This window comes from Lygodium microphyllum, chromosome 3, assembly GCF_053477565.2.
Source record: "Lygodium microphyllum isolate KBCC chromosome 3, Lygodium_microphyllum_v1.1.10, whole genome shotgun sequence".
In the NCBI taxonomy this organism is placed as follows: domain Eukaryota; kingdom Viridiplantae; phylum Streptophyta; class Polypodiopsida; order Schizaeales; family Lygodiaceae; genus Lygodium; species Lygodium microphyllum.
In genome coordinates this window covers 169463028-169481156 of record NC_141137.1, presented here as the reverse complement: position 1 = coordinate 169481156, position 18129 = coordinate 169463028, and the positions used below count along the sequence as shown (strand labels likewise).

The window sequence follows — 18129 nt, the reverse complement described above, 5'->3', positions numbered from 1 at the left end:
TGTGTACCATTGCATGCTTATATGTATGGGCATGTGTATGTCTATGTGGACTTGCATGTGTGTACCATTGCATGCTTATGATTGTGTGAACATTACATGCAACAATTTAATCTTGAGTGACTTATTATTCTCCTAGCAAGACAATTCTGCAGTATATTTCATGTCAGTGTTCTTGGCCAAACCAAAAGGAATCACAACTCTTGGTTAACCTTAAGTTTCTTATGTATATCTGTATTGTGTTGTACAAATTCAACCTTGAGCCTTTTCTGAGGCAGTGATGTCCATTTAGATGGCAATAAGACTTATCAGCTTTTGAGGTTACAGGGGATGAGATGAGAAGGAGAAATAACCTTGTGGGTCATTGTCAGGGGCTGGGCTCTTTTTGGTTGCAATCACATTCTAACAACAAGCTTTCGAAATGAATATGACCCATGATAGTTTATCTGTGCTCATTGACTGCTCCATCCATCCCGCACATCAATTTACCAGATTTTTAGCAGAGATACTATATGCCCCAGAGTTTCAGCACAGATAGCATGTGCAAGTATGTTGTGCGTACCCTACAGGGATTACAGCATATTGAGTGGATGAACTTAACAAAATTGATCATCTCAATATCCCAATCTGCATCTGTTAGGTTCACATAAGTATCACCATTTAGACCCAATGGTCAGTATGCCCAATGTAGGAAGCTCCATTGACAACCTGGGCACCTGTGGCATCACTTCTCTTTCTTCATCACATCAACCTACCATTCATTGAGTTTAGCTGCTTCCATGTCGCTCAGGAAGTGCTCTCACCAACAACACCAGAAGTAGCAGAACCCGCTTGTACCACTGCTGAATTCCTTCTTGGTCCCCCATGTAGCCTATACATAGTAGATCATACCAACTTCAATGAGACTAGTGTAAGGAATCTTCAATGCTGCAGCGGGACTCCGAGAATTTTTCTTAAGAAAATTGTAAGCAACATTGATTGCAAATCTATTCATAAGAGAGGAGCTCTTTCTTGCTTTCACATAGGAATGACCTAGTATGTATGCAACACCAGCTTCCTTAGCTGCTATAAGCTCAATTAGCTCGTCTTTGACTTCTGGAGCTACACAAGGACTGATTGGAAGTCCAAACCTGACATATTTCCTGCCACTAAAGTTTGAGCTAATCTGGTCAAAATTTTCAAGACTTTCACAACTCGAACATTCATCATATATGATAGAAAGTGACGCATTACTGTCTTCATCCCCCAAGTCAATTGGCACAAGTTTTGAACCAGAATGGCTTGTCATTTTGACAAGGTTCAGTTTGTCATCATTGTTGCTCGTCATATTTATAGCGCGAACTCCAGAGCTTGATTCCTCTGATTGTATGAATTCCCCAATACTTAGCACTAGCTGATTTTCAAAATCATCCTCATCTTTCTGAACATCTTTGTAACCATACCTTACTATGCACCTAAACATTCGGTATTCTTTAGGTCCGATTCGCCCCACCAGAAATCTTTCACTGTCAGGAACGTATGGAACTGGAACTGACTTAATGCACACAAGCACAACAATCTGATGTAAAGCGGGAAGATTTGTTACAAAATGTGAAAATATTGCTGGAACACCAGTCACCAGTTCGGTATAAATGAGACCAATGCCAGGCACTCGAACAATACCAAGACTAGGGCCAAGTGCAAGTATCTGCCTCATTGAGACTTTGTTCTGCATGTCAAACTCGTACTTCTTGCGTAAACCATAGTTCCATGTATACATGACTGCCATAAAGAATATGGCAAGGGCCAGAGGCACCCATCCACCTTTGTGCACTTTGATCAAACAAGACGAAATATAAACTGCCTCAATGAAGCCAAAGAAACAAAAAAATCCACTTGCAATCAAAATGCTCTTCTGCCAAACTATGCTGATGACAAGTGCCATGAGACATGTGGTCACTAGCATAACTGTCACAACCGCAAGACCTGAGAACAAAAGCCAGTTATGAATCCTCTTGTATTAACTTTCTCAACCCTCTAATTCTAATGCATTTTTTGAGAGTGCGTTAAGAAACAAACCATAGGCATTTCCAATCTGTGTTGTATCACGGAAACCAATTGTGATAGCCAAACAGAGAATCAAGAGAATCCAGTTTATCTCTGGAACATAGATTTGCCCAAATATGACCTTGGATGTGTGAACAAGCCTGACATGAGGGAAATACCCCAAGGAAGAGCACTGTTTGATAATTGAGAAGGTTGCTGAGATGATGGCTTGGCTTCCAACGATCGAAGCAAATGTGGCGATCACAAACACTGGCCAAAACACTGGCTCTGCAAAGTGACATACTTTCAGATACTGGAGACTTATATTGTGAAATGACTTCTTTGTAACACATAGCTAAAACTGTATAATCAAGAAGAAATATTGAATACAAGAAGCAAGTTACTTGGGATGGATTTATAAAAGCTCCACTTGATGGCCTCCTTATTTTTGGAAAGAAAAGCTGCCTCGCCCATATAAGCAATAATCAAGCTGGGATAGACAACAATAATGAAAGCAAGCTGCACAATGTATTCTTGTAAATTAGCAATAATCAAGCTAGGATAGAAAATGATTATCAAACCAAGATGCACAATGTATTCTTGTCAATTAGCAATTATTTTGCTTGCTTCTAACATGTCAATGAAGTTCACCTTTATTGAGAGCTTTGAGAAGTGTCCCAAGTCTGCATACATTGCTTCTGCACCTGTTTGAAATTTCAACCATTAAAACCTACCCTTATTTTCTCGAATCAAATCACGGTAGATCATAAGAGAAAAGCCTACCTGTTATGCACAGAACAACTCCGCCTAATGACATCCACCCATCCACTCTGGTTACTTTGAAAAAATTGTAAATGTAGTATGGAGAAAGCCCTTTGATGACCCCAGGATTCCAATGGCATATATTATATATGCCAATAACAAAAATGCAGAATAGCCATACAATGACAATCGGTGCAAACATAAATGCAACTTTATGTGTTCCATGATGTTGAAGTGCAAATAAACCAATTAAGATGACGCAGGCAAGCAAGACAACCACATCTGCCAAAAACCAAAAATTATTAGTAACCAGATGCACTCAAATATAAAAGGAGACAGCTTGCCAGTATGACTGCACATGCATGCACACATGTGCACACTTGTTTTGTGAAGTTTCTGTTCAATCCATTATGTACAAAGACAATAGACTCCTTGAAGCAATAATTAACAATTGTCAAACAGTAGCAAGAACACATGTCAGCAACATGCGTATCACCAACATAGCAGCTAACATTTAGGGATTTCTGCAATGAGCGCATAAATAAATTGCAGGGGCCAAAAGGCTAGGCTCCAATTAATGCATGCTTTCCTTCATCCAAAGCGCCAATATCTAATCCAACTGAAGAACTTGGACTACTCTGATAATTCCCTTTCTTTTTTTCTATTTAGGAGCATGCTGTTGGCTGGGCAATGGCAAGGTAAGTATGGTATTGTCTCTATAGTTCATAAGCATCTTAGATGATGAGACCAGGCATTTCAGAACCTTAATGGCTTATTTATAAGCAAAAGAGTGTTAGATGGGGTGGCTGAAGTCTGCCTGTAAGTCTAAATAGAAGGCATTTCATGCAAGGAAAAAGTGCACAGCCAATGTCTTTCTCACAATTTTCCAGTCCTCAATTCCATTGATTTTATTTCCATATAGGACTACTGGATGCCTGGGCATGTGGAAATGAGAGCACCTTTCCATCATCATCAACTGGATTAGCAATGTGTGATAACTTCACGAGCACTTGAACTGTGCTGGCCTATTGTGTACCAAACCACTGAAGATCACACAAAATTCTCTCCTAATTAAAGTTTAGCTCAGTTAAATAAGGGCAGCCAAACTTAATAAGGAGAGCACCCTAAAACAAGTTCCCAGTAAGCCGTCTATCTTTCTCTGACTCTCCTCATGAGCTCTTGAACTGTGCTGGCCTGTTGTGTACCAAACCATTGAACATGACACAACTCTCTCTGCTTCAGCTTTAGCTGAGTGAAAATAAGGGCAGCCAAGTTGAATAAAGGGAGAATCCTAGACATTCACAGTAAGGTGTCTTTCCAGCTCTGACTTGCCAGTTTGCAAGTTTCTTATTAACATTTACTTGATAAAATCTCTGCCTGGCAGAGTGGATCTTGCTGCTGTTGATTTTTATAATATTCTATAGTAGGTTGCCTGTGCAAAACAAATCTATGCCAATTGCAATCCTCATGAGTGTGTCCTGGATAAAAAAAACTGGAGAAATGACAAAAATTTTGACCTATCGGAGCAGCAAATTTACACAGCCTCATTAATGACCACAAACCTCAAATTTTGCTACTCACGTTCATTGAGATCTTCCACTGCAACCTTGATGCCAGAGACTGCTGATAATACTGTTGATAAGATTCAAAAGTTAGGAGATGACTTAGGAATATAATAGTATCTAGCCCATACGAAATCTTAAGGGTCCAGTAACAACGGTTCAAGAAATCACCAGATATTGTTGGAGTGAGCACGCCATCACCTATGACCATACATGTACCAAGGAGGACAACAATAAGAAGGCCTGTATGTAAACCATGATGCTTCTCAAGGAAATGTTTGAGAGCACGTCCCCGAGCTTCCATGCGAGAAGAATCCAATCTGTATGTTGGCAACTCTTCATCCACATCTTGCTTATTTGGCAAATGACTCAATTTTGCATGCCGACTAAGGAGTGAATAGAGAGCAAATGTACCACCTGTGTGCATATGAAACTGTTAAGACTGATAGAAGCAACCTGACACTCTTCTTTCCCCATTCATATTTACAACAAATGCATGACCTATCAGTCAGGCTCCTGGTTGAGGCATTTAAGAGGATGTTAATAAAACTAGGAGAGCCTACACTTCTATTGCTAACAGCACATGGCAAGTTGGCAAGGACAACCAAGGATCCTCCTCTAAGCCTAAATTTCAATTGGTTTGGGCACACACAGGACTTCTCTCCACAAGGAGAGCTCAAGGTGAGGAAGATCTACCTTGAGGATGACCTTACACCAGCCCAGGTAAGTCACCAACGAGAGTGCATGCCACAGATGATGGATAGGCTGTAATCTGGGAAAATGGGTAGTTCACAAAGATGGCTGTGTCATCATCACAAGGTTCAAGCATGACAACAATGGGGCACAGCCTTCCACACAGGTACCAGCATGTGTGATGGCCAGCAATGCCTCCAGTCTCCCTCTCCAAGTGGATCTGCTTCAATGCAATGATAATACCAGTGAAGAACCACACAAGAGGCAACATAGCAGAAAACTATGACATTGTATGGAAGCATCTAAAAATGATGGCTGAGAATAGCACAATTAAGTGCATGGAAGCATTCAGAGACTTTAAAAATGCAAGGCGCTCAAATGAAGTGCATAAGCTAGCAAAAAAGTACAGAAACTGGAAGAATACCTGGGAACCATGCAAGTTGCCATTACAGCAAACACAGCACTTAGAAATGGCAAATGAAGTGGTGTGATGGAAGACAGATATATGAGGAAATGTGGGCAAATTTGCTCTCTTGGAAGGCTGAAAAAAATGAAGGAATGCATGCGAAGCTCATGCATGGGAAAGCAAGCATTAAAAGAAAACTGTGGAAAAACTGTAGTCATTGCTGACATCGAACAAGTAATACGTGCATGCAAAACTCAAGTAAGCAAGCTGCACCAAGGGTTAAGGGCTGCCCAAAAAAGTTAAATAGAGTGAAGAAGGAAGGGCTGATTCGTGTAAATGCCATGTTTTGTAGGCCTTTTTCTCCATCCATGTGTTAGTCCTGATAAGCATGTTATAAATGTTATTTGCCAAAGTGGTGGCAAATATCATGGGTGCCTTTAAGTATCCAATCCAACCATCCATGGTTGTGCAAAGTCGAAGTGCCGAAAAACCAGAAATGATGTCAAGCATCCTTGAAGCTGTTTCCAAATACATTTATACCCTTGTGGAATAAAAGAAGTGTGGCAAGGTGAACCAAAGGACAAGACCTTGATTCTTCAGGGGACCAATGCTTTGGATAAGCTAACAATGCACAGGCATGCCATGCAGAGATGATCAAATTCTTTCTCAACATTAAGGTGAACCATGATCACTCCTGATTAAATTCCCTAGAATAATAAAACCCATCTGGATGTTAAGTATATTATACAGAATAATCCAACCCTTGATAAACCCATACTGTGCAGGATGGACAAGCTTTGGCACATGCTTATGCAACCTGTTTGCTAAGACCTTGGAAAAAAAATGTTATATTCTTCCCATCACAGAGATTGGTTGCAATTGTCTGAAGGTGTACAAGGAAGGAACCTAGGGCAGAAACTTAATTAGACCTACTTTACATGCGTCAAGTATCCTATTGTTTGCCAAACTTCTCGGCTCATGGGACTCAAAGGACCCTTTTAATTTATCAAAATTCCCAATAAAGAATTCATTAGCCACTCCATCCTAGCGAGGCTTTTATCTTTTTCAAACAAGGCAATATAGCTTTGATCTCTTGCTCTATAATATATGCATTCAACTGTTAGAGATTGTCATCCCCTGGACAGGCATTTTCCTCAGTTAGGCTGTGTACATATGTATTTTTCCAGCCGGGCCGTCATTTGAGTGTTTTGGGTCTGCGGAGCAGGTTTACCATCTGTCAGTGCCATGTCAGCAGCCAGATATGCAGATGCAGTCCGGACTGCCACGTGGCAGTCCAGTCGGACAGTTTGCAGTACAGTCTTTCAGCAGGCTATAAATAGCCCGACACCAGCACACTCTCTTACACTTGCAGTTGCAGATTTCAGGGCAGAGATCGGGCAGATTGCAGCAGACTTCGAGGTGTCCAGCAGGGAGACATTGTCAAGGTTGAGATACATAGACATACGGACTACGCCCGTGTACATATCTGCATTCCTAACAGCGAAGACTGACTGACTGAGTGAAGAACCAATCTGAAGAGGAGATTTATGCGTGACACAAGGCTGCATTTCTAGCGTTTGAGGGTGAGCGGGAGGGCTGCGCATCCGAACAAGGCTGAAGCAAGCGTGAGCGTGCAGGAAAGGAGCAAAGTTGGTGAAGTTGCTACTGTTTATTGCTATTCTAAGAGGAGGAAGGCTGAGTTTTTGGCCTTCAAGTGCAGATTTTACCTTTTCATTGCCTCCAATGAGTGAAGAAGGATTGGGATAAGCGAATCATAGTCCTAGCCAGCTGTCTTTTCATAGCCAGAGGGGGCTGTTTTTTCTGTTTTGTGCAGGCATTGTAGGTGAAGATGTCTTTTGAGGCCAAGACAGAGTTTTAGGCGATTATGGACCGGAAGGTGCCCATCCTACCGGCTCTTCCATCAGATCAAAAGCTCGATGGCGAGAACTACCGCATCTGGCGAGTCCATGATGCTTGCCATTATGTTGAGTCCTATGATTTTGCGGAGATTGTTACGAAGGCTATCCATTGTCCTTCTTCAGGAGACAAGTCCAAACTCTCTTCCAGTGATAAGATGGAGTTGGCAAAGGCTCAAGCATATTGGGATAAACTCAATGCTCGCATTCGCTCGTTTTTATTTCTCTCATGTAATACAACTCTTATCTCTCATATTGAGCATTTGACGATGGCCCTAACCGTGGCCCGAGAGATATGGCTGGAGTTGGAGCAGATGTACAATTGGATGACCGTCATGAAGCGAGTTTCTTTGGAAGTGCAAATGCGGACCATGAGTGTCAACAAGTCATCTTCCATGCGGGAGCATATCAACAAGGTAAGGCATCTTCAAATACAGGTTCAAAATGCAGGGAAGGTGATCACTTCTGAAGACATGGTGATAACTCTCCTTTCACAATTACCGCTCCGCTTCAATGGTTTTTATTCCACCTTGATTGCTTCAGGGCGGTCTGAGACTCTTCGGTGGGAAAAGTTGGTTCCTATGGTCTTGGACCAAGAGGAGCAACTGAAAGAAACCAATGCTTCAAAATTTGAGGCCTTGGTTGGTCAGTCCTCTTAGAAGAAAGAAGAAGGAGGACAAATCTAAGGACAAAGACCAAGAGTCTACTTGTCACATTTGTGGCAAAACAGGTCACTAGAAGAAGGATTGCCCTGACAAGGAGAAGAAGCAGAAGGAGAAGAAGGAGAAATCTTCAAAGGATTCTAGAGCGGTGGTTGCTCCCTCATTAGCTACTTTCCTCCATTTGGAGGTGGTTGAGGATTCACCCCTAACAGCCTCTCATGCTGCGTTGACCATCCATACAGTCAGGAGTGGATTGTTAATAGTGGTGCCTCCCGGCACATGACTCCTTCAACAGGTATTGCTCATTTGCAGCCTTCGCATGGCTAGATTCTCATCGGTGACAATTTGTATATTCCTATACAGGGACGGGGCAACATGCATCTTATTCCAAATGGACGAGATGGTGCCCATACATCCAAGGTACTTTATGTGCCGGCCTTGGGGTATCATCTTCTTTCGGTGCACAAGATTTGTGCCCTCGGCCTTTTGGTCGAATTTGATGTGGATTCTTTTCGGATTCTTGATCAAGGATCGAGATAGGTTCATTCTTCAGGTTATGAGGAGAATGGAGTCTACAAGTTACGGTCTTCTTCTACCTTGACTTCTCTTCTTCTTACCTCACAAACTCAATCTGAGCTTTGGCATGCTCAGTTTGGCCACCTCAATTATGATTACCTTCGAAAGACGTCTAAGGGATAGCTTGTTCAAGGTGAGATGCACAAAGATTGAGCAATAAAATGTTGCCCAAAAGGAAGGGACAAGCCAAACAGCTGCCCAATGGCCACCATATGAGATAACATAGTAAGGACCGCATGAGTTGCCGAAGCAAAAAAAAAGGACTCAAAAAGGTAGCCATGTTTGACAAAGCGCTAAAGAGGAATGGGATCAGTGACACCACCATTTAATATCACTCAGGACGATGCATCAACATTGATTGTGTAGATCAATTGATCTGTGTGTGTGTGTGTGTGTGTGTGTGTGTGTGTGGCATGCACATCCTAATGCTATTAGTACAATCGCCATATAAGATTCATATGCTACTCATTTGGGTATGAAGCAAGCACAATTGACTAAAGGAGAGGCTTGCTCTCTTTATACTTCTAATTTCGATATCCATTGTATCAAATTGGCATGTCTATTGGTTTGTGCTGGGATAGGGAGGTTGGGGGTTTATTTTGGGTGGGGGAGTAGGGAACATGCCTCTCGCGCCCTAACTCGGTGTATGTGTGCCTCCATATTAACAACACTACAGCTCCACCTTAACCTTCAAGGATTCACTTCTCAAAAGCTAGAGGCCATGTAGACTAGCTAGGATCTCAAACACATACCCAATACTATCTCTATAGGAGCTCGCTTCCTTTGTTGGGGGTTGTGCACATTATTCATGGAACCGTTTCCTCACGTGCAAATATCAAGACCACCCTGCAAGATTTTGAAGTTTGCAATCACATCACCACATATATTATTGAGGATGCCCGATCAAGGAGAGGTGAGTGTATTTTGATATCTTGCAACTACATAATGGCATTCAATTCATCATGGTGTCTTATCACTAAGGACATTGCAAAATAGATAGAGTCCACCCAGGAATCCCATCACTAAGTCCACAGCACATGGGCTTAAACAAGGTGGTCCACTCTCACCTACCTTATTTTGATTACACATGGATAAAATTAATGGGTAGAAGATTGAAAGGGCTGAGCTTTTGTTGGCAAAAATTCTTTTGAATGTTTTGTTGAAACGACATTGATATCACTTGGAAAAAGGTTGCAGACCACATATTACATTTTGGATATGGAAAAAAATGAGGTAGATTTAATGGCAAACACACATGGTGTTTTTTCTCCTTTTACAGAGCTTTTACAGCACCCAGCTACAATAGCACAGTTGGACAAAGGCTATGGGGTCTAAGCTAGAATTTAGACTTGAAATAAATGTGTCCTCATTCATTTCCACCTGATATTGCTTATGCAACACATTACTGCACCCTGCAGATTATAGTCCAAAGTGCTTAGGTGAGCAGACCTAGAACGGTTGGAATGGATGATCCCACAAATTGCTCCTAGTCGTCTGTAGACAAGAAGCTAACAAACTCGCTAGATTTTGGCTATTCTACACCTAAAATGAAAAATGAGATCCCATACCCTCCCCACTATTTGTAAGACAACATACTGAAAATAACAATATCAATAAATGAAACTCCTCTTATAATTATAGTATGGAATCACAAGCATCCCGCTTTTATTCATCTGATGAGGAAATAAGAGAAAAGTCAAAACACACGAGATGACCAGAAGAGATGAAGGCATTTAAGAAGGATAAGTGTTCTTTGAGCAGCAAGAGAGGAGTTAAAAGTTGACAACATCGAAAGAAACGATCATACAACTGAGAAAATAAGGAGGAACTTGCATATGAATAAGTAAGCTCCTCCATTTCTCACAACCAACAAACGTTGAAGTTTTATACCAAAACTGAGAAACCTTTCTTGATTGATGCCTGTATTTACCCAAGTTATGTGACTTGAACAAAAGTGAATATTATCATGATTTCTATGCTGAACAATGGTGTTCAAGTTTTAAGATGTATCTAATCTTTCTAGCTGACAACCTCAGTCCAATATTGTACTTCAGATCCACTTTTTCTGATTCAAATGCAATTTCAAGTTGTTATTTAGATAGGTCTGTAAGGCCTTATCTGTCTACTTTCTTCCAACGTTTACCATTATAAATCAACTTTAAATTCTGGTAAGTATTTGCATTATAAATGAGCTCCTGAAGTAAGGAATTATTAGTTTTTTGCAAAACTTATGTTAATTACATTTGCTCTAGCTTATAATTAAATGTGGTAATTCTGAATTAAAACTCATGGTATTATAAAATTTGTGATTTTACCTTCACCATTGTCATCAGCTCTAAGGACAAACCAAGCATATTTGATCACCAATACCAGTGTGAATGTCCAAAATATCAATGATATGACCCCTAGAATCTCTGCATCATCCTCAGACAGTTTTACGATGCCTGAAAATGAGCATTTGAATACGTATAAAGGAGATATGCTCAAATCTCCATAGACAATGCCGAAGCTTTGATAGCAAAGTACCAAGAGAGTCTTCCAAGATGTAACCTGCTGCACGTATCATAAAAGTTTTGTTGATACCAAGAAGCTTTTTAAATGACTTTTCACACACACATATCACAATCACTCATCTCAGAGAAATAGACAACTGACTGTGTCAAAGCATTGTAATTCATCAATTAGCCAATATGCACTGCTATTATTGTCTTGTTCAAAAAAGAAGCATACAATCTGGGACAAGGTAGTCACTCGAGTAGTTATGCAGCACCTAATGAAATTATGGTGCTAGATAACTTGGAAGGCATGGTTCTAATATTCATAATGCTTGTGATTTTAGCTTGCACCACGGGTGCTTATATTTATGAAGATTGTAAAATAGATTAGATATTTGGAAACCAAAAGTGTCAGCCTATAGAAAGCCTTCAGGTGCCCAACAACCATTTTCTAAACCTGGACAATGTCCGCTTTTTGGGGCAGAACCTGACAGTGTACAGGTAAATACATGAAGAAAGTAATCACAATGATTTAGACCAATGATATTTAAGGTTAGACATGAAGCCTTTGGTGACTGTTAATCAAAGAGGGGATTATATTAACACTGTCTAGTATCATAAGCGAATACAAATGAGATGGAAACTTATAGTACAGCACCAAAAGCTCTATGAAACCAGTACTTGGACATCTATTGCTTCCCAGAAAAAAATAAATAAACAAATCAGACTGGAAGTACTAGATTGTAAAGAAGGACAGCAGTGAAAGAAAGGAATTTTGAAGGTAAGTAGATTTCTTGTGTTACTTGTTGCTTGCCAATGACTCATCGCTTCCTATATTGACTTTGTATCACATTGATAGTCTTCCAGCTTTTACACTGCATTCCTCTTGATGAAGGAAAGTAGCTTTCTTGTGTTACTTGTTAATTGCCAACAACTCATCGCTTCATATATTGACTTTGTATCGCATCGATTGTCTTTGAGCTTTCACACTCCATTCCTCTTGATGAATTGGAGAACAATCTAGTAACATATTCCCTTTCTCTTGACTAATGCAAAGGACTTGCAAGTCATTTGCATGGCTTGATGAAAAAGAATATGTCTACATTCCCTTCCTCTTGATGTGGAAAACAATCTCATAACCTAACTGGCCAAATAGACTCGCACAATTCCAGAATGTGTGCATTTATGGCAAGTCCTTTGCATGGCTCAACGAAAAAGAATGTCTTCCTTTTGGGAAAACAAGCAACAAAAGTTGATATTCGCTAACAAGCTATGAGTTCTAGTCCAATGTAGATTCTGCCACATCTAAAGAAGCCTTCCATTGTAGAAGGTGATGCTTGTGTCGCAAGGTCAGCCTGGTACCCATGTGAGCAAGAGATTGCAAGTGCAGAAAATCACCATACTGTGTATGAGAAAGAAATGAAGGCTATGATATATGCATTGAATAAATTGAAATGTTGTTTTCTTTGATTGGAGTTTAATGGACAAACTGATCATCCTGTGTAAATTTCTGACATAAAAGGACCTATCAGAGAGGAGCACAAAGCGCAACTTCTTGTTAAAGTCTCATTTTAAGATTCCGCATGTGAAAGGAGAAAAGAATCATGTGGTTGATGCTCTATCCAGGAGAAGTTTCAACTCCCCATAGATTCATGCCTCAAGGCCAAAAGTCCAGTCTACCTCTGTAAATATGCATCAGAAATGGCAGCACTTGGGACACACTGATAAGATTATCATTTACATGTGCAAATTCAAAAAGTTCCTGATAAAGTGCCTTTTCCACTTTAGTAGCACTGTGATTGTTTACGTTGTCCAGCCTTCCAATTCTTCATCCATTTAGATGACTGTAAGAACCCTGGTTGTACTCAGGGAGAGTTTTTGTCTGGTCTTTACCAACAAGCAAGAAACTGGAAAAGACCATGTAAGGGCATTCCATATGTCAAGAAAGGCCAAAAGGAAGACACTATCCCTAAGGCCTCTTGTTTCAGTAGTAGAAAATAGGGTACAATAAGACTCAGGCAGAGGAGAAATGTAGCCTCTGCTGCAAAATTTGCAAAACAACCTCATTTGTGTAATACAAACAAATAATATTGAGAGTGCATGTTGAACCTTACACTTTTTAGTATTAAAAGACCAACAGGCTCTTTTGTACCTTTTTAAGGCTTGTAATGCTTGCTATTGCCATCAGAACAAGGTAAAGGCTATCTTAGTTTCAAGCATGCCCTTAATTTTAGCCTTCCATAACCAATTTATCACGACCCATCTTAAACTGAGAAAAGTATGACTCGCTTCAACTAAACATAAACAACAAAAATGGGCTGACTGCCTGAGATGAAAACACAGCTGCCAAATGCTGATGCTGCTACCCCCACTGAGTTTGATGCTGCTACAGAAAATGCACCTGTAAACAGCCTCCATAAGCATCAACTGATGAATATACAGCTTATGCAGAAAATCAGCTGTCTGCTGCCTAACAGCAACCAGAAGATAAAAATGCAAGCTCTTGCAGCCTCAACCGGCCTTCACTGCTGAAAATGCAGTTGTTGGCTTGACCAACCTCCAGACTCCAGTACTGACATGCAGCTCCTTGCTGCCTCAAACCAGCATTGTGGCACAAAAAGGAGCCTCTTGCTGCCTCAACCACAGAACAAACTTCGGGAAGGAAAAATAGCTACATGCTGCATTGAATGGGTTGAGGCAGCCTCCTAATGCCACAATCAGGTAAACACAACGTTTTGCTGCTTGCCTCCGGTTGCACCCACAAACAAATAGCAACTCATGATCCTCCAGCTATGAAAATGCAAGTTTGGACTGGGGAACAAAAACACAGATGGAATCAGACACCACAATCAAAAACTGAACTGGAAAAAGGAAAGAAGACTCTCACTATCTGTTTTGGTGGAATGCTTGTATCATTCAAAATGTCATAATACATAGACAGATGTCTCAGGGCAAGATATATGATAGTCTAGAACAATACTAAAATGGAGGTGAAGAAGCTCAAGTGGAGGAATGTACAAATATAAAGGCTGATCTATAATGTGTGCAGGCAGTATGCATCTATACATGAGTGTGCAATAATGGAGCAGTTATATGGTACTAGATAGAAACAGGGTACCTGCTCAGACAGATGTAACAGTCCAAATAGGGTATACAGCAAAAATTGAGATGAAATTGCATCGAGAATGTTCAGACAGGAAAACATGAAGATCAAATTCCAAGAAGAATGTTCAAAATATGAGAACCAATTTGGGCATGTGTCCTAATTGTCTATCTCAGCAATTTCAAATTGACCCTTAATCATCAGAAAAGTGATGCTCACACTGGTTGTCATATGGCAAACATGCATTCACAGCTATAACCAGGAAAGATACTCATCAAACAAGTCTACATGGCATAATTCATCGCACATGGCTTGTGAGGTTGGTCAAAAACTCAATAGTGATGTGATAGAATTAGAAAAGATGCTTGCTACACAATATTAAATAGCAAGTCACATCGTGTGTACCTTGTGATCCAATAAAAAACTAGGCACCCAATGTGGCAACTGATGTGAGAGATAATGATTCGTAGTGCTCCACTCTCTTTAAGTTGTGAATAGGCCACCATTCTTTGCTAGTCAGTTGCCACTCTGAAGCTCAAGACATAAGCAAACTATTGACTAATCGAACAAGGAAACATGGGGAGTATTCATCACAAGATATGATACCAAATGCTAAGTCAGTATATGTGTCAGGTACTGCAAGCTAGTAGACTGCTTGAACCATGGTCTGTGTATGCAAACAGACTGCTTGGAAACATAAAAACGTACAGAATGAGACTGTAGAAGTTCTTGTTACTAGCCCACATGCAGCAATGAATGCTAATTGCCTCTCGAACTATCAAAGAAGTCTCTTATAATTAAACTCTTTGGTGTGACTCTGGCACCTGTTTTGTATCTTATCAATTACTGCACGATATTCAAAATAAGTTTACCCTGACATCATGCTCAAAGGAGACCAGCTTCATCATAGCGGCTTGAACAGAAAACATCTGATGAGCTAAACACACAAGCCCACCAATCAGGATAAAGACTTACCCCCCGAGTTGCCTGATTGCCTGCTTCAAGATCCATGAGGGCAAATGAGCCAAGACGTTGGCACGCAAATGATTAAGAAGATTTTCACACCATCATACAGCTTTTTCTACTTTTACAGTGTGCCAGAAAACAGATACCGCTAAGTGCTACAATGAAGAGGCTATAGAGCTGATCAAGAAAACGTCGAGGGCCCCTCTGCCGAGGGCCCTTCTGTGCGTGCTCTGTTTCCTCAGTGACATACAAAAAAGTGTTCTGTTTGCTTTAGCCCTCAAGCATCAGAGTTAGACAAGACAGCACCACCTCCAAGAACGACATGAATGCTGAAGCAGCACAGGGCACAGAACCTGCCAAGTTTAACGACATGCTCAACCCAGTAATTTGCTTTAGTTCTCTAGCATCACAGCTAGACAAGACAGGACCGCCGCCTAGAACAATGGGAATGCTGAAGCACAAGGCACAAGACTTGCCAAGTCATAAGGACATGCTCTGCCCAACCCAGTAACAATTGCCAACTCAGCTGATGCTGCCAAGAACTGGAGACCCATTACACATGTTCCAGCCAGCCCACAACTGAGTTGCCTGCCTGTGTGCTTGGGGGCAAAACAGAATGACCATGGTTTCACTACCGGCTTCTTTGGTTACTGCATTCACACTTGGAATTGAGGACAGAGCCCATTGCTTTGGCTTGGGAGTGTCAAGCCTTTTCCATTTGAGTAGTGGCCTTGCTCCATTCCCTTTCTGGGTTGTGTGCATGTGCAACCCTCTTTGCATGTGAGACCTCAGTACAGCATTTCCGAAGAAACCCCCCGGGAGACGCTGGATTTCCAAGGTGCTTCCATCACATAGCTGGATCAACACAATTCATCCAATAGCCTACGCTTTTTTTTCTTTTCAAATTTCCTGTATCGTCAGTTGTTTCATCAAGGATCGAATGAAATCAATGAGATTGGTGCTGCTGCATAACGTGAAGGTTGGACTGACGGCATGATGTACCTAAACTGGGGGAATAATTCATTTCTGTGAGCGCAAAAAGCTATACATGCAAGATGCGTGTGTTTTTGCATCACATTGAGAATTTGAGAGAGAGAGAGAGAGAGAGAGGGCGGCAGATTAATATGGGCTGACGAATTTGATTAGACTACCTGTATGTGCTCTACAAAATTGATTCTTGGAGTGCAGAAAACAGTGAACATTACTGATTCTAATAGTGTTTAATTGTAATCCTTTAATTGTAGTAATAGTAACATCTATTAGTTCTTTTGTATTACTGGGTTAATGCTTTGATTCTGTTAGTGCTAGTTGTAATTCTTTAATTGTCGTATTGGTATAGAACAATCAGATGGCCTCTTAATGGTGGTAATTGTAACATTTACTAGGCCCTTTGTATTATTGGAAATATGTGCCAGTTCATACATGTCACTTCTTAGAGAAGCTGAAAGTTAAAACAATCATATGGAAAGTCAATTGTAGTAATGGTAACATTCACTAGCTCTTTTTCATTCATTACTGGAAAGATGTGCCAGTGGTGGTTATAATTCTTCAATTGTGGTTATAATTCTTCAATTGTGGCATTTGTAATACCAGTTACTTTTTAAATAGAAGCTTAAACAATCGTATAGAGAGTCATAAAGCATGCCATGCCACTAGTCCTATACTACCCAATGTAATTATAATTCTTTAATTACAACAATGGTATTACTTGTTAGTTATTTTGCATTTATTGAAAGTATATGTTAGTTCTTTGTAGGATCGATGATATTAACAACCTCCTTTTACTTTACATGCATTCCAACACAATGCCATGTAGAAGTAATGATTACTTTAAAAGATTGAGAGTACTTTCTTGTGAGAGAAAATGGCAGCAAAGGAAAAAGGAAAAAAACACAGAGTGGGGGGGGGGGGGGGGGGGGGAATTTCAAAGCAAAGAGTACCACGGTGGGGGTACCTATTTTCAAAGTCTCTCTACTTCATCATTAAAAGCTTGGAAGAAATATAACAAAGTATAACAAGGAGATCATCCCACATTTTTTTCTCTTCCTTCCTTTTGTTGTTGATTAGGTATGGAATAACAAGGTGTCCCACTCATCAACTTTACACCTTCTCCTTGCCTCCCATTTTAATACTTCCATTAAAACATCCTCAACAAAAAGGAGTGGGCAATGAGATAAGGCCAAAACTTGAAAGTGGGTTTTGTTTAATCTCCAACTATCTTTTGTGGGTGTTTGTGACATGTGGGATCCCATAAGCAACCTTATTGGAATGTCATGTCACCACAATCAAGCTACATTTTTGACACTTGCACACATTCGAGACTTCTGTTTGATCCACATCTTTGTTATCGTGGGTTATGGATTGGGCACACATCTCTCCCATGGTTATCATGCCACTCAAAGATCCATCCACGATGATTTGATCATTATATCGTGTATAAACTAGGGCAAAAAGATAAAGTTGTGTATACAAGTTTTTGTCTCCCGTCCATAGAGGGTTACTTTTGGCTTTATGTCTAGTTAAGAGGACCTCTATATCTTGTTTAATCACATCTTGATATATTATGCATGTGCAGCTTCATGGTTAAATATTTGTGATGTGAAGCATCCAAATCAAGTTGCCCCATGCTAATAATATAAAACCAAGTATCTCACATCTAATCAACTAAAAGGGGGGTTTTAGAGCATAATTATATTCTGTAACACTTTAACCCTTTATGGCCACTGTGGATTATATCACAAACAATGATTAATTCATTGAAAGCAATATTAGACTGATTAATAAAGAGGTGCATTTGTACGCGTCTTGAGAGCTTTGAGATTGCCTAACATTCATATGAGAATTTCAGCAAGAAAGCTAAAATACTACATATTTCAAGAAGCATATCTTGTCAAGTGTTTTGAATGAGCATAATAGGGGGAATGTATATTAGCCATGTGATCCTCAAGCTATCGTCTTGATTCTAA

At 40.4% G+C, this 18129-nt stretch overlaps 1 protein-coding gene across 3 annotated transcripts; it reads right to left on the bottom strand.

The window, feature by feature from the left end:
• Positions 1-200: 200 nt before the first annotated feature.
• On the bottom strand, positions 201-16350 carry LOC148039159 (potassium transporter 1-like). 3 transcript variants are annotated; one of them, XM_087675046.1, is made up of 9 exons: positions 15173-16350; positions 10915-11149; positions 4518-4763; positions 4366-4416; positions 2806-3066; positions 2674-2726; positions 2427-2541; positions 2056-2310; positions 201-1962 (listed from the first exon to the last, which is right to left on the bottom strand). In XM_087675046.1, the coding sequence occupies exons 1-9, from the start codon at positions 15206-15208 to the stop codon at positions 869-871; spliced, it is 2346 nt and encodes a 781-aa protein (XP_087531172.1). In that variant the 5' UTR covers positions 15209-16350; the 3' UTR covers positions 201-868. The 3 variants fall into 3 exon arrangements, with proteins under 3 accessions (XP_087531172.1, XP_087531171.1, XP_087531173.1); XM_087675045.1 differs by having other exon boundaries at positions 10915-11152; positions 15173-16348; XM_087675047.1 differs by lacking the exons at positions 4366-4416; positions 4518-4763 and having other exon boundaries at positions 10915-11152.
• Between the last annotated feature and the right edge of the window lie 1779 nt (positions 16351-18129).

Excerpts from the sequence above, each read along its gene's own strand:
- LOC148039159 (XM_087675045.1), bottom strand. The coding sequence starts at position 15,208 with ATGGATCTTGAAGCAGGCAATCAGGCAACTCGGGGG. Across the intron at positions 2,542-2,673 it reads TCTCAAAGCTCTCAATAAAG|CTTGCTTTCATTATTGTTGT; the intron begins GTGAACTTCATT and ends TACATTGTGCAG. Across the intron at positions 2,311-2,426 it reads CTTTTATAAATCCATCCCAA|AGCCAGTGTTTTGGCCAGTG; the intron begins GTAACTTGCTTC and ends GTCACTTTGCAG.